General features: G+C 34.7%; 2 protein-coding genes across 5 annotated transcripts; one reads left to right on the top strand and one right to left on the bottom strand.

Moving 5' to 3' along the window:
- The first annotated feature begins 2,132 nt into the window (after window positions 1–2,132).
- On the top strand, window positions 2,133–7,712 carry LOC110604411 (cold-responsive protein kinase 1). 4 transcript variants are annotated; one of them, XM_021742567.2, is made up of 8 exons: window positions 2,133–2,568; window positions 3,146–3,262; window positions 3,914–4,026; window positions 4,647–4,857; window positions 4,963–5,200; window positions 5,705–5,855; window positions 7,188–7,502; window positions 7,606–7,712. In XM_021742567.2, the coding sequence occupies exons 2-8, from the start codon at window positions 3,202–3,204 to the stop codon at window positions 7,612–7,614; spliced, it is 1,098 nt and encodes a 365-aa protein (XP_021598259.1). In that variant the 5' UTR covers window positions 2,133–2,568; window positions 3,146–3,201; the 3' UTR covers window positions 7,615–7,712. The 4 variants fall into 4 exon arrangements, with proteins under 4 accessions (XP_021598259.1, XP_021598258.1, XP_021598257.1 ...); XM_021742566.2 differs by having other exon boundaries at window positions 2,134–2,568; window positions 3,152–3,262; window positions 7,188–7,712; XM_021742565.2 differs by having other exon boundaries at window positions 2,134–2,568; window positions 7,188–7,712.
- Window positions 7,713–8,713: 1,001 nt separating this feature from the next.
- On the bottom strand, window positions 8,714–13,214 carry LOC110605652 (clathrin light chain 1). Its single transcript, XM_021744288.2, has 3 exons — window positions 12,666–13,214; window positions 9,479–9,632; window positions 8,714–9,385 (listed from the first exon to the last, which is right to left on the bottom strand). Exons 1-3 carry the CDS (start codon window positions 13,043–13,045, stop codon window positions 8,921–8,923), a joined length of 999 nt encoding a protein of 332 aa, XP_021599980.1. The 5' UTR covers window positions 13,046–13,214; the 3' UTR covers window positions 8,714–8,920.
- Between the last annotated feature and the right edge of the window lie 142 nt (window positions 13,215–13,356).

Raw genomic sequence — 13,356 nt, 5'->3', positions numbered from 1 at the left:
TTTTTTTTTATCTGCCAATAACGTCTATCAACTTCTATATTATAATGCTACCTGTCGTCATCAGATTCTTCTCTATATCAGACGGTTATTTAATTTTCTCGGTGCACATACAAATAAGTCTGCGAAATGATTGGGTCTATTATTTCTCGTTATACTATATTATCGGACTGAATTTCTTTCTGCTGAACCCAAACTCCCGAATGGTCCGACCTACCCCGTATGCTGGATTGATAAGATTAAAGGATTTTATGGGTATTGGACTAGTTCTGTTCTTTTGGCTCTGCTCTTATTCTTATTCAAGTCACTGAAACCGGCAGTTAGCAAATAAAAATATTAAAGTCTTGTTATTCCGATATATTTTAAAATTTTAAATAGTTAAAAATGTTTATTTTATTGAATCATGATCCCAAAATAAAATCCAAATCTCCAAAATTTGAAAAAAAAAAAAAAGGGCCGCCAGTCGGGGGTGGATTCAACGCAGTGAAGTCGAATAAGCGGAGAAACCATATGCAGGTTTTGGTCGCTGCTTCTAGAACAAGTTGAATAAAATAAATACAACTAGGGTGGAGATTAGTGGAAGCCTCGTATTTGTTTGAAAATAATTCACCATAAGCTCGTCAACTATCTTACAGGAAACAAATTCAATAATTATTATAATTTAAAAAAAATTATAAAAATTAATTTAAAATACATATATGCAGTTTATATCGTCTAATAATATAATCCATGATGATCCATTAGTTTCTACGGTGTCAGCTAGGAAATCTGGCATCTTTGAATGAATTTGTAATTATTAATTTAAGGTTTTCTCTTTTATTTAATAAATAATATCCCATGAAAACCGTTGAAACTAGCTAAAATTTGATTCATAAGTTTCATTTAATTACGTAACAAAAGACAAAAGTGAAAAGTCTAGTTTACATTGTTATAAATTTAAAAGGGAAGCATTTAGACTTTATTTTTAGTGATGACAAAATTATTTAATAATTTTATTTTTGAAATAAAAATTAAGAATTAAAATATTAGAATATGAGATTTATCAAATTTATTCACATGTATTTACTACCAGGTTAAGGGATTATAATTTAAAATCTCTCAGATTTACTTATATACACTTATCAGCAAACTAAATTTATGAGTGCATTATTTAATAGTTATAAGGGTAATATAATAAATTTTAAATTTTAATTTAATTTTTTTTTGAAATGTCATTTAAATTTATCTATAAATTATTATTAAAATGTTAAATAAAATTATTATTTATCATAATTTAAAAGTACAGATTATATTTTAATTAATTTATGTAATTATATTTGAGTTTATTTATTTTTTATCATAGTTTATGAATAAATTTAGATAAAAAATAATAATTTTTGATAAATTTAACTCTTATTCTATAGTTTAGTGGTGATTTTGCCATTATTTAATTGAAAGTTGAATGGAACTTAATTTCAAGCTAGTTAAGTACCCACCTCCAAATCTTATTCCAACAAAAAATTTGGAATTACTAAAATTTAATATCTTATCTACCTCATAAACGTGCGATTTCTTTTATTTTTAAATTAGTGTTTGATAATTAAAATAATAAATTTTATTTTTTAATTTATTATCGATTAAAATTAAATAATTTATTTTACTTATTAGTTTCTTTATTCCATAATCTTTATTTATTTATTTATTTTAAAATTATTATACATTTCATTTTTTTTATATTATAGAAATATATTAATTAATTATTATAATTATTAATTATTTTTTAAATGAATATTTAAAATATTATTTAATATTAAATAAAATTTAATATTTTTAAAATAAATATTATTAAAAAATTAATAAAAAATTATCTTTCTTAATATATATAAAAATTATAGAATGAATAAGGTATTATATTAATAATAATAAATTACTCAATTTATTTTATAATTTTATTTATTTTATTTTTATAAATATTAAGAAAAATATTTTTTATTAATTATTTAATTATATTATTTTAAAAATATTAAATTTAATTAAAGAAACGCTTTAAAATATTTATTTTAAAAAATAATAATTAATAATAATGTATAAAAATAATATAAAATTAAGTAGATTTGCAACGAAGAATCTATAGATATTATTAGAAAAAAAAAAGGTGTGAGCACTAACTTTGAAACAAAAAAATAGGATGAAAAAAATTCCGAGGAAGGGAGTATGATTTAACCTCTCTCTCGGTGTGAATTGAAAGAGATTTCGAAGACCGATGAGCGTGGCTGGGTTAGTTGGGTTGGGCGGTGATTCGGTTCGTTCCCACTCAAATTCAAACTGTCACTATCGGAGAAACAGTAAAAATGGCATGCCGATTAGAAGAAAACTACTAGTTTATTCTCCGTTCTCACTCGTCGCCGGATCAGGATCAGCAACAAAACCTATTTGTTCAATGAATAAATAAAACGAAATAGAATACAATTCCACTCTCTGCATTTCTCAACAGCAGAAAACGAGAGAAGGGAAAAAGACAAAGTGCCTCTCAGAAAGTCAGAAGCTACTAACTCCACAGCTCTTACTCACCTTATTTCTTTCATAAACGCGGTAAGCGATTCTTAATTACGATATTTTAGCTTTTATTATATTTTATTTTGCGTTTTTAGTTGATTTGTTGTTGTTGTTGGCTGTGGTGGTATTAGTAAGTTGTTCATTTTCCAGCTCAGGGGAGAAATTTTTGTAAGCTGGTGAATTCTCTGTTCAAATTTGTTGTTTCTTTCTCTAATAAAGGAATTCATGATCAGGTTCACTGTATATAATTGTTGTAAACTGGAGTTATTGAAGGTTTTTGGCTGAGTTTAGCAATTTTTTCTTTTTGATGTATTGCAATTGACATTTATGCGTGAACATTTTCGTTTTTGGAATTTAATATTTGATTGGATTGGAATGAGATGGAAAGCTCGAAGGGGCTTGAATGCATGGTGAGCAATGATGTGGTATTTTATTGCTGCTATGACTTGACCTTGTTCTTTTAGTCTTATGAGCCAAAATATCGTTGAGCGCATTGAATGCCCCCTTGTCCTGTTTGACCATCTCTCTTTGCATGTCTCTCTTCAATTATTGTCTCCCTTTATTTGTCCATCTTCAACTGTTAAAATTTGGCGTTTTGCTTTGCTTTTGGAAGGTATAGCTTATAATTATGTGATTTGGAAGATAGCAGCGGATTATTTGCAGGCAGATATGGGGTGTAGCTGTTTTAGTGCAAAAGGGCATGCTAATGGGGCTCATCATGCCGCAGATGGTGAGAATTTCACCTCTTTTTTTTTTTTGACAAAAGCTTTAATTTGATGGAAGCTACTTCAAATCGTTATCTATGTGCCTTGTGATGACCGCATGTTATTGTTGTCTTTCCTGTTACATAATCTGAGGCTACTTAGCTTCTAAATTCAAGCCTGTGATTCAGCTTAAGCAGTCAAATGTTTTAACTACAAATGTAGGCAAGTTTTACTTTGCCAATCGCTTAATGGTGTTTGTCTATGACTTTGACATGTTATACATGGGCTAGCAAAATATACTTGCGTTCAATTGATGATTGGAAATTGTCTGGCAAGCTGCTACATTTTATAAATACATTATAGTTGCTGAAACTGATATGTGCTATGCTTCCAACTGTTAGCTGGCATTTTTAATTGCCCAAGGTTGGTAGAAGCCAAACCTAAATAAGTTAGAATTAACTTTCTGTTGCCTGAACAAAAGTTTGTTTCTTTACATTATCAGCTCAATGATACTATTCCTGAGATGTGGATAGCTAAAAGAGGGTTAGATCCTTTCCTGCCGGGGAGATATGGATTATGGTAGTGTGTATAAGGATACTTGTGCAGTAATGTGGAGGCATTATCAATTTTGTGGTTGTCCTAATTTTTTGTTGTTGCTTCTTTTTATTGTGGTCTAGGGGATTCACTCCGTGACATCAACCATTTCTCTTATAATGAGTTAAGATCAGCAACAGATAACTTTCATTCAGCCAATAAGATTGGAAGAGGAGGCTTTGGAACCGTTTACAAGGTGCTCAGAATTTGCAGATGCTTTAGCATGTTAACCTAATGGAAATTGCTGAACTTGACATTAATTCTTTGAAATGTACTCAGCAAACTGCATTGATAATGCCTTGGTCATTGTTTCTTATATGAGTTTGATGGTCATTGTTTTGATGTATAATTGTTACAACTTCATTGAATTCATGCTTGGCCTGGCTCAAGATCGATTGTACCAAATATCTGAAGCATGTGAAACTCCGTGCTGTTTATTTTTGGACCTGTGGATTCATAGTTACTTTAAGTCACAGCTGAATGTTTATATTGAGTAAACATTATTACACGTGTAAATGAGAAAATTTTCCTCCATACTTAGCTTCTGTAATGAGTTAAAAAAAAAATTCCATGTAGTGTTAGGATATAGATATTTTGATATTCTCGTGTTGCTGTGTCATGTATTTGCTAAATATTAGGAACTTAATTTTCTTGAAGAGCATAAATTATTACTTCAAATAATCCTGTTTTCATCTTTTTGTTTTCCTTAAAGTAGCTCAATTATCTTATGGTTTCATTCTCCTGTTGAATATATGTACCAGCTTTATTCTTGTTCATATTATCTTTTACTTATTTTCATTTTCACAATGTTGCTAGGGAACCCTCAAAAGTGGAAGACAAGTGGCTGTAAAGACACTTTCAGCTCAATCAAAGCAAGGAGTGCGTGAATTTTTGAATGAGATTACTATCATATCAAAAGTTAGGCATCCTAACCTTGTTGAGTTGATAGGATGCTGTGCTCAAGGAACTAACCGAATTTTAGTATATGAATATGTAGAAAATAACAGCCTTGATCGTGCATTGCTAGGTAAATTTATTAGAAATTTTACTGTGACAGATAAAGCCTCAGATATTTTTAAACACAGTAGGATTGGAATGTATAGTAATTTTATATTTGTCCATTTCTTTGCAGGTCCAAAGGATACAAATATTAAACTGGACTGGGGAAAAAGATCTGTGATTTGCTTGGGTATTGCTCAGGGCCTCGCCTTCCTTCATGAAGAACTTGCTCCGCATATTGTGCATAGAGACATCAAAGCTAGTAATATACTTCTTGACAAAAAGTTTAACCCAAAAATAGGAGACTTTGGGTTGGCTAAACTCTTTCCAGATAACATCACTCATATTAGCACGAGAATAGCAGGAACAACGTATGTTATCTAAACTTCTAATAATGGGGCATTTTTGTTTAACATTTAACATTTTATATATACACAAACTGTCATGAGAATTCTCCATTATCGTTAAGTTTATTTTTGGCCGTTAAGGGATATAAATTTGAAAAATGATATTTTGTTCTTCTCCTAGTGATTGCAAATAAAAGTAACGTCGTATTGGTGTTTACCCGAGGAACTAAAAAATATATAGTTCTTATTTAAAATTATCTAATCACAACATTTCCATTTCTAAAAATTAGTCGATTGGGATCTTTGCTGTTATAATCGGTCTCTTAACCAATTGCCTACATCCCCAAGCAAAAGGTGGAAAAGAAAGAAAACCTACCTCTTCTGAGAATATATACCATTACCTTTTAAGTAAACAAAATTACTGGGGTCATGTACCAGTGCCAGTACATGCTTTCTAAATAAATTGTTTGTTGTGAATGATACAGAACAAACGTAATAAACTTTATATTTATCTTCTTCCTCATGCAGTGGTTATTTGGCACCAGAGTATGCATTGGGTGGTCAGTTAACCATGAAAGCTGATGTGTACAGTTTTGGGGTTCTTATCTTTGAAATAATTAGTGGCAAAAGCAGTGCAAAGGCCAGCTGGGGAGGAATGCAAAAGCTTCTACTAGAATGGGTGCGTTTATTATTATAATTTTTCCAATTTTACATGTGATTCCTGATACCCCTAGTTTTCTATTCTCTTTTGTTTATATTACGTGGCAGACTTGCAATTCCCTTTGAAACAGAGAAATGGGTAGAGAAAGAAATAAAAGTAGATTGGGTTGAGAAAAGAAATAGAAAGGGGAGAAGTAACAGAGAGAATTAGAGAAGAGGAGAGAGCAAAAATAGGGAGAAAGAGTTTATCTTGATTACTAATGATCTTGAATATCTTTCTATTGACAATTAAGTTCCTATTTATACTATTTTGTGTCCCATAACTACTTTCTATAGTTACAACCGACTGCAGAGACTAATCCACTACATTCCTTGGTCATAACAGTTCATCAGCTGGTTTGCAATAGTTTCTTGCATGGTTCATTTTGTAATGTTTATACATCTACTTCTCCCTCTAATTATTCAAGCAGTGGAACACTCTTTTCCTGCTCAAGTAATAAAACATATTGTTCAGAACACTTAATTTCTGCTCCTAATAATCAAGACAGTTTCCATGGTTGAAGATGATACACAGTGTTAATAGAATCATATGATTTGAGTCAAATGATTCGAGTCAAATCCCCTCCCTGTCAAATCAAATCTATGGGCCAAAGCAGAAATTTACTCAACTGAATGCGGAATTGAATGAAATGTAGTCAGTCAGGTAAGTTGATACGAACCAACTGATTCACCCAATTATTTCCCCATTGCATGTTTAAGAGAAAATAAATTTAAATTTGAAAACATAAACTTTAAGCTCAGCAAGAAAGAACTATTAAATCCTCTCCCAAGTAGTCTTCATGAGATTATAATTTAAAAACTAATTAATAAAACTTTTCACAAACGGCAATATAAAACCAAATGACCTTTCATGCACGATGCATCTATGCCTACACTCCTATTTTGGTATTCCCAAACCATTCCAATAACTGTATTATGCATTTCTTTTATTTTTTATATGGTTGGTACTCATGCACCTTAACAAGTATAATTAGAGTTTAGTTTTAATTAGCCATTTATGTAAATAGTTATGATAATCTGAACTTCAAAGCACTTGATTTTGGAAAAAAGATATGTAAGTTGATGTATTTGTGAAAATATTTCATTTGCTGATGTATTTTGGTCTTTTGCGTTTCTATAACTATTTTCAATCAGTTTCTAAAATTTGTACTTAACAAATAAATTGTCAATTCACAGAAGGAGGATTCTGATTCAATTCGAATCTCAAATTGTCAACTATGGTCATAAAATTATTGCTTTCTTTTCAATAGCCATCTTTTTTCTGTCTAACAACCATTGTCTGCTTCAATAGGCATGGCAGCTTCATGAAGAAGGGAAACTCTTAGAACTGGTGGATCCGGAGATGGAAGATTTTCCAGAAGAAGAAGTCATTAGATACATGAAAGTAGCCTTTTTCTGCACCCAGGCAGCAGCAAGCAGGAGGCCACTAATGAGTCAGGTTGTTGACATGCTTTCAAGGAACATCCGCCTTAATGAGAAGCTACTTTCAGCACCAGGTTTCTTCCAGGATTCAGGTGGAATCAGTGGGCCAACATCTTCAACTAAAAAGTCGTCTGCTGACTCTATTAGCAACCAGATGAGCTCTGTTCCTGTGACAATCACTGAGGTAACCCCTAGATGAAGAACAGTTTTTAATTGCTGTCGATACTCAGAGTTAAAGAATTAGTTACTAGGCACATTCATGGATTACATATTCTTTTTTTATTTAGGTAAAGTGAGCAGAGTTATACACAATTGAAGTGGCGAATTTGTATTGTTGTTGAAGGTGATGTGTGGCAATTATTTGTATGTTTATTGAAATCGTTTTTTCTCGTAATGATTGGATGGTCATGAAGTGTTATATTGTGAGAAGAGCAGAAAACTGAATAAATAACTCAAGATGTCAAAAGATATGACGGAGCAGTTCAGGTAGAGCTAATTATTAGCAGCCACTTCTGTGGAGGTTTTGAGTATTGTTGAAAAGAAGACAGAAAGAAAGTATTCGACGGACAAATGTGGGGTACAGTAGTATTACACACATAATCTGGACATTTTTAAAAGGGCAGCAATGAATTTTGAGAAATTAGTCATTTGTGGACTTTTAAATGAATATGATTGGATGTTCGATTAAAGATTAAAAAAAAAGAAAGCAAACACATTTTGTGCTAGATTCTTGTATCCCTATACGATAGCTGGCTCGCTTTCAAAGGCTACCACCTTAGTGGAGGTGTGAGGGTTCGGATCCTACCGTTCCCAAAATATTAAAATGAGAGTAATTTATTTTCTAAAAAGTAACATAATCCCATCCCTAGCACTCACGTAATACACACTCACACTTGTACAGGAAAGGATGTGCGACAATTCCAGTGCAGTATCTATTTTCGCAATCTGCTACAAGGACTTTAATTAATGTCACAAATGCTCTTCAATCAATGCTATAAATAGCAAATAATTTAACGGTTTGTTTAGAAGGCTTGATTTTACTAGAAAAAAAAATAAAAAAGTTAAAACATATACATATGATTTTAATTTCTTTTTAAAATGAATTTTTTTGTTTAAATAAAATAATTGATATAAAAGAATTAAATTAAATTTTAGAGAAATTTTGAACTCCAAAGAAGAGATAAAAGAATTGATTGTCGTATTTGATTTAAATTTTAATCGAACCAATATCAGGACCGGGAGAAACTATGAAGAGCCAATCTTGATAAATCATCGGTTCAAACTTAATTACCACCTGGAACCAACATTGATAACGTCCATCCCCAGGTAAAAAAGGTATAGAAAATAAACTTTTGACAGAAAACAAAATCAATAACATGAACACGAGGGCAAAGCTTCATAAAAATCATAAGCTCGTATAGAAAACAAAATTCCAGTTTATGCAATATACTCCATACAAAGAATAAAGACCACTTGTTAAACCTGCATGCGGATGAAAGACAATAGCTGGACAAAGACAAGGAATGAAGGGCAAAATATTGATAGAGATCATACAAGATATAAAATTGAAAAAGGCTTTCAAAAAGAAGGTAATGCCAGCAATTAGGCAGTTGTTGTTGATTCGGGTTGAGTGGTAGGCTGGTCACCAGCAGGAGGAACCTCTTCTTTGGGAGGGAGAGGTGAAGCATTTGAAGTGGCATCTTTGGCAGATGCAACAGGCTCCTGCACTGCAGACCCTCTTGCATTTGATGCTTCGCCTTTTCCAGTTTTAGCATCTTTTCCATCCTTTCCATCTTTCGTGTCCTTCACAGGTGCAGGTGGAGGTGGCAGCATGTGAGGTGGAGGTGTGTGTTTCAGCTTCAAGATTATTTGGCGCATCCTTGAAAGATCAGTGGGTTTTCCAGGCTTTGGCCCCTGGACGACGGTAATTGATGGTTTCTTTTCTTCATCCTTTTTGCCTCTCTTTTTCTCAATGTTTGGAACTTCACGAGGAATAAGCTCCGCTATTGCTTTCCAGTACTGTTTGTCTGCCTCTTCATGGAACTTCTCTTGGTTGGCCAAGTATAACTGCACCCACGGGAACCAAACACCTAATTATTGGACTGGCTCGAATAAACATAAAGTATAGCAAAATGAATCTCTAAGGAAAATTTTAAATACCTTCTCCCTTTCCCTGTTATTAATTTTGTTGGTCTCAATATTAAGTTTCCTTTTCTCATAGAAAGCATGAATATACTCTTCTGCTTCTTCAATGATCTGCTTCTGCATTTCCTTCTCCCTCTTTTCCTTCTCCTCGAGATGAATTGCATTTTGACTGCCAGCAAATCAAAACAGTTAATACCAAACTATGTAAACAAAAGAGATACTTCAGTGATTTCATAACCTAGGATCTGTAGGAGTTAGAACACTACAAATTGCTCAATTGATATCTACAACAAAATTGAAATAAACTCGAAGAGTAGGCCTTTCAACATTTCAGTTCCATATTCACATCAATAGTATCTAGTGGTTAATGTTCCAAGAGTTTTAGACCACTCATTGTAGCAATCCTTACGCACGTTACCGTGGCACCTTTCTTTGGAAGGGTGGGGGTTGTTCATAAGATGGGCTACGTAACTGATAAACTCTTTCTTAGGGGTGTAATCGAGCCGAGCCGAGCCGAGTTTTGTAAAGTTCAAGCTCGTTTATTAAAAAAGTTTGGAAGCTCGAGCTCGAGCTCGAACTCGACTCGAGCTCTAATATTTGATTCGAGCTCGGCTCGAGAATTAAATATTATAATCGAGCTCGACTCGTGAAAGGCTCGTTTGATTTAATAACGAGCCTAATTCGAGCTCGAGCTCGAAAAGCTCGATTAAGAAGCTCGTTAATAAAACTCGAGCTCGAATTCGGAAAGCTCGATTAAGAAACTCGTTAAAAAAGTTCGAGACCGAGCTCAAAATTAAAAAGTTTGGTTTGAGCTCAAGTTCAGACTCGAGCTCGAATTAATAATTACACTTTAATCAGTTTTTAATCATCATTAATTTAAATAATATAAAAAAAAGAGAGTGTACATAAAAAAAATTACGTAACACAATTTATAATTAAAATAACACAAATAAATATAAATTCAATGACATAATAAAATTAGATTACACACAAAGTTTAATATCAAACGAATAAAGTTTATTCCAACTTCCAACAGTTGAAACAAGCTAATATAATTTAATTATCTTCATAATCATCTTCATGCTTGTTCAATTAGTTAACTTGAATTTCAACTTCAACATCCATATAACCTTAATTAATTATTATTAATATACTTTGATAATTATTATCATCTTTTATACTGTATGCTTAATTATATATAAAAAAATTTTTATAATTATATTTTAATTTTCAAATGTATATAATTTTTACAACTCAATTTATCATGTAGTACTATAATTTTAAAGAATACTTATTATAATAATTAATATTGATTATTTGTGATTATACATTAATTTTATGGAATCTTATTATAATAATTATATACAAAAGATTTTTATAATTTAATTTTAAAGAATGTTAATTATAATAATTAATCTTAATTATTTATAATTTTCAATACTATAATTTTCAAGTATTTATAATAGTTTAAATTTTATAACTTTATAGTTATTTTTATTTTTTTAATAATATATGAACTTGTTCATAAATTTATTTAACGAATTGGTTCACCAATTTATTTAAACAATATTACTCGTGAGCCTTCTCAACGAGCCTGCTCGCGAGCCTTCTCAACGAGCCTGCTCGCGAGCCTTCTCAACGAGCCTGCTCGCGAGCCTTCTCAACGAGCCTGCTCGCGAGCCTTCTCAACGAGCCTGCTCGCGAGCCTTCTCAACGAGCCTGCTCGCGAGCCTTCTCAACGAGCCTGCTCGCGAGCCTTCTCAACGAGCCTGCTCGCGAGCCTTCTCAACGAGCCTGCTCGCGAGCCTTCTCAACGAGCCTGCTCGCGAGCCTTCTCAACGAGCCTGCTCGCGAGCCTTCTCAACGAGCCTGCTCGCGAGCCTTCTCAACGAGCCTGCTCGCGAGCCTTCTCAACGAGCCTGCTCGCGAGCCTTCTCAACGAGCCTGCTCGCGAGCCTTCTCAACGAGCCTGCTCGCGAGCCTTCTCAACGAGCCTGCTCGCGAGCCTTCTCAACGAGCCTGCTCGCGAGCCTTCTCAACGAGCCTGCTCGCGAGCCTTCTCAACGAGCCTGCTCGCGAGCCTTCTCAACGAGCCTGCTCGCGAGCCTTCTCAACGAGCCTGCTCGCGAGCCTTCTCAACGAGCCTGCTCGCGAGCCTTCTCAACGAGCCTGCTCGCGAGCCTTCTCAACGAGCCTGCTCGCGAGCCTTCTCAACGAGCCTGCTCGCGAGCCTTCTCAACGAGCCTGCTCGCGAGCCTTCTCAACGAGCCTGCTCGCGAGCCTTCTCAACGAGCCTGCTCGCGAGCCTAAAAACGAGCCTGCTCGCGAGCCTAAAAACGAGCCTGCTCGCGAGCCTAAAAACGAGCCTGCTCGCGAGCCTAAAAACGAGCCTGCTCGCGAGCCTAAAAACGAGCCTGCTCGCGAGCCTAAAAACGAGCCAGCTCGCGAGCCTAAAAACGAGCCAGCTCGCGAGCCTAAAAACGAGCCAGCTCGCGAGCCTAAAAACGAGCCAGCTCGCGAGCCTCGTTTAAGTGACGAGCCTCAAAATTGAGCTCGAGCTTGGCTTGTTTAAAAAACGAGCCGAACTCGGTCGAGCTTTTATCAAGCCGAGTCTCGAGTAGCTCACGAATAGCTAGTAGCTCACGAATAGCTTGGCTCATTTAAAGCCCTACTCTTTCTCATTACCCGCAATCCCCACCCCATGCACCTCATTATGGAGACGCCATTTCCTAAACTAAACTATCTAAATAGTAAGGAAAAGAAAAATAATAAAACGAAGAAGTTGTCTCTGCAATTCAGATATAACTGGAATAAAAAGGATTCAAATCCCCTCGTAGAACTGGGAGTATGAGTATCCATCTTACTAGAGACAAAAAAATCACAGGATACTGGATCAACAGAGTCGATACATAAATCTACTCATATGCCCTTAAGACACTTAAGACATTTGCAAACCACGATAGCTAATAAGCTCTCACAGGTCGCATTAAATCAAGTCCCAAATAATTAAGAATTCCTATAATCATATCAACAATGTATTTCTTATACTAAAAATTCATTCATACAGAAGTTGAAGAACATCAAGCTAAAAGAATACTTCAATGCAGATCTTAACACATAAATCAGCTTATCAACTAAAAGCATATCACAGATCTCATCAATCAGATCTAAAACAAAAATCAAACGACGAAAAAGTCCTCACCGCCGCCACTCGCGAAAGGCGTATCCTTCCTCGGGCTCCATCTCAGAAGGTGGAGGAAGCACAGGCCCATCCGAAGCAAAAACGCCATCTCCAGCTGCATTATAACCGTTGCCATTCTCAACGTGGATCGGCGTAAACGGACTCTGCGAGTAGTTAGGAATCGGATCCACATCGACAGACGAAGATCCGAATCCAAATACATCAGAAGAGGAGGCGGAGACATGATCTATAGGTACATCTCCGCTGGGGAACTCACCGGTGGTGAAATTGGAGTGGGAACCAAAGTTGGAGTAGCTCTCGTTGTCCTCTTCTTCGAAGGATCTGTGATCGGAAGTGTGAATCACCTCGCCGTCGATGCCGAAACCATCAAAAGAAGCCATGACCCGAATGAGAGCTTCTCTCTCTATAAATGTGAAGCTCTACACTCCAGAAATGGAGATTTTCTTCTCTCTGTTGAGTATTGTGGAGGAAGATTCAAAACTGAGAAGGGAAGAGTTGCTTTAAACTGTATCGCTTTTATTTGACCTTTTTATATACTTACCGGTGACGCTGACGCCACATAGAAAACATAGAAAGGTGAAGGAAAGGAGAGCGAAAGAAAATTTTGGATTTTACGTTTACTTTACCCCTACTTTTTACCTCCAAGGAAGAACGCTCGTCTGCCGAGACGACGTCGTTTATGTATTTCGTT

The sequence above is a fragment of the Manihot esculenta genome, chromosome 17 (genome assembly GCF_001659605.2).
Source record: "Manihot esculenta cultivar AM560-2 chromosome 17, M.esculenta_v8, whole genome shotgun sequence".
Taxonomy (NCBI): domain Eukaryota; kingdom Viridiplantae; phylum Streptophyta; class Magnoliopsida; order Malpighiales; family Euphorbiaceae; genus Manihot; species Manihot esculenta.
Note: the sequence above shows the minus strand (reverse complement) of the source record. Positions and strands in the feature narration are given on the sequence as shown.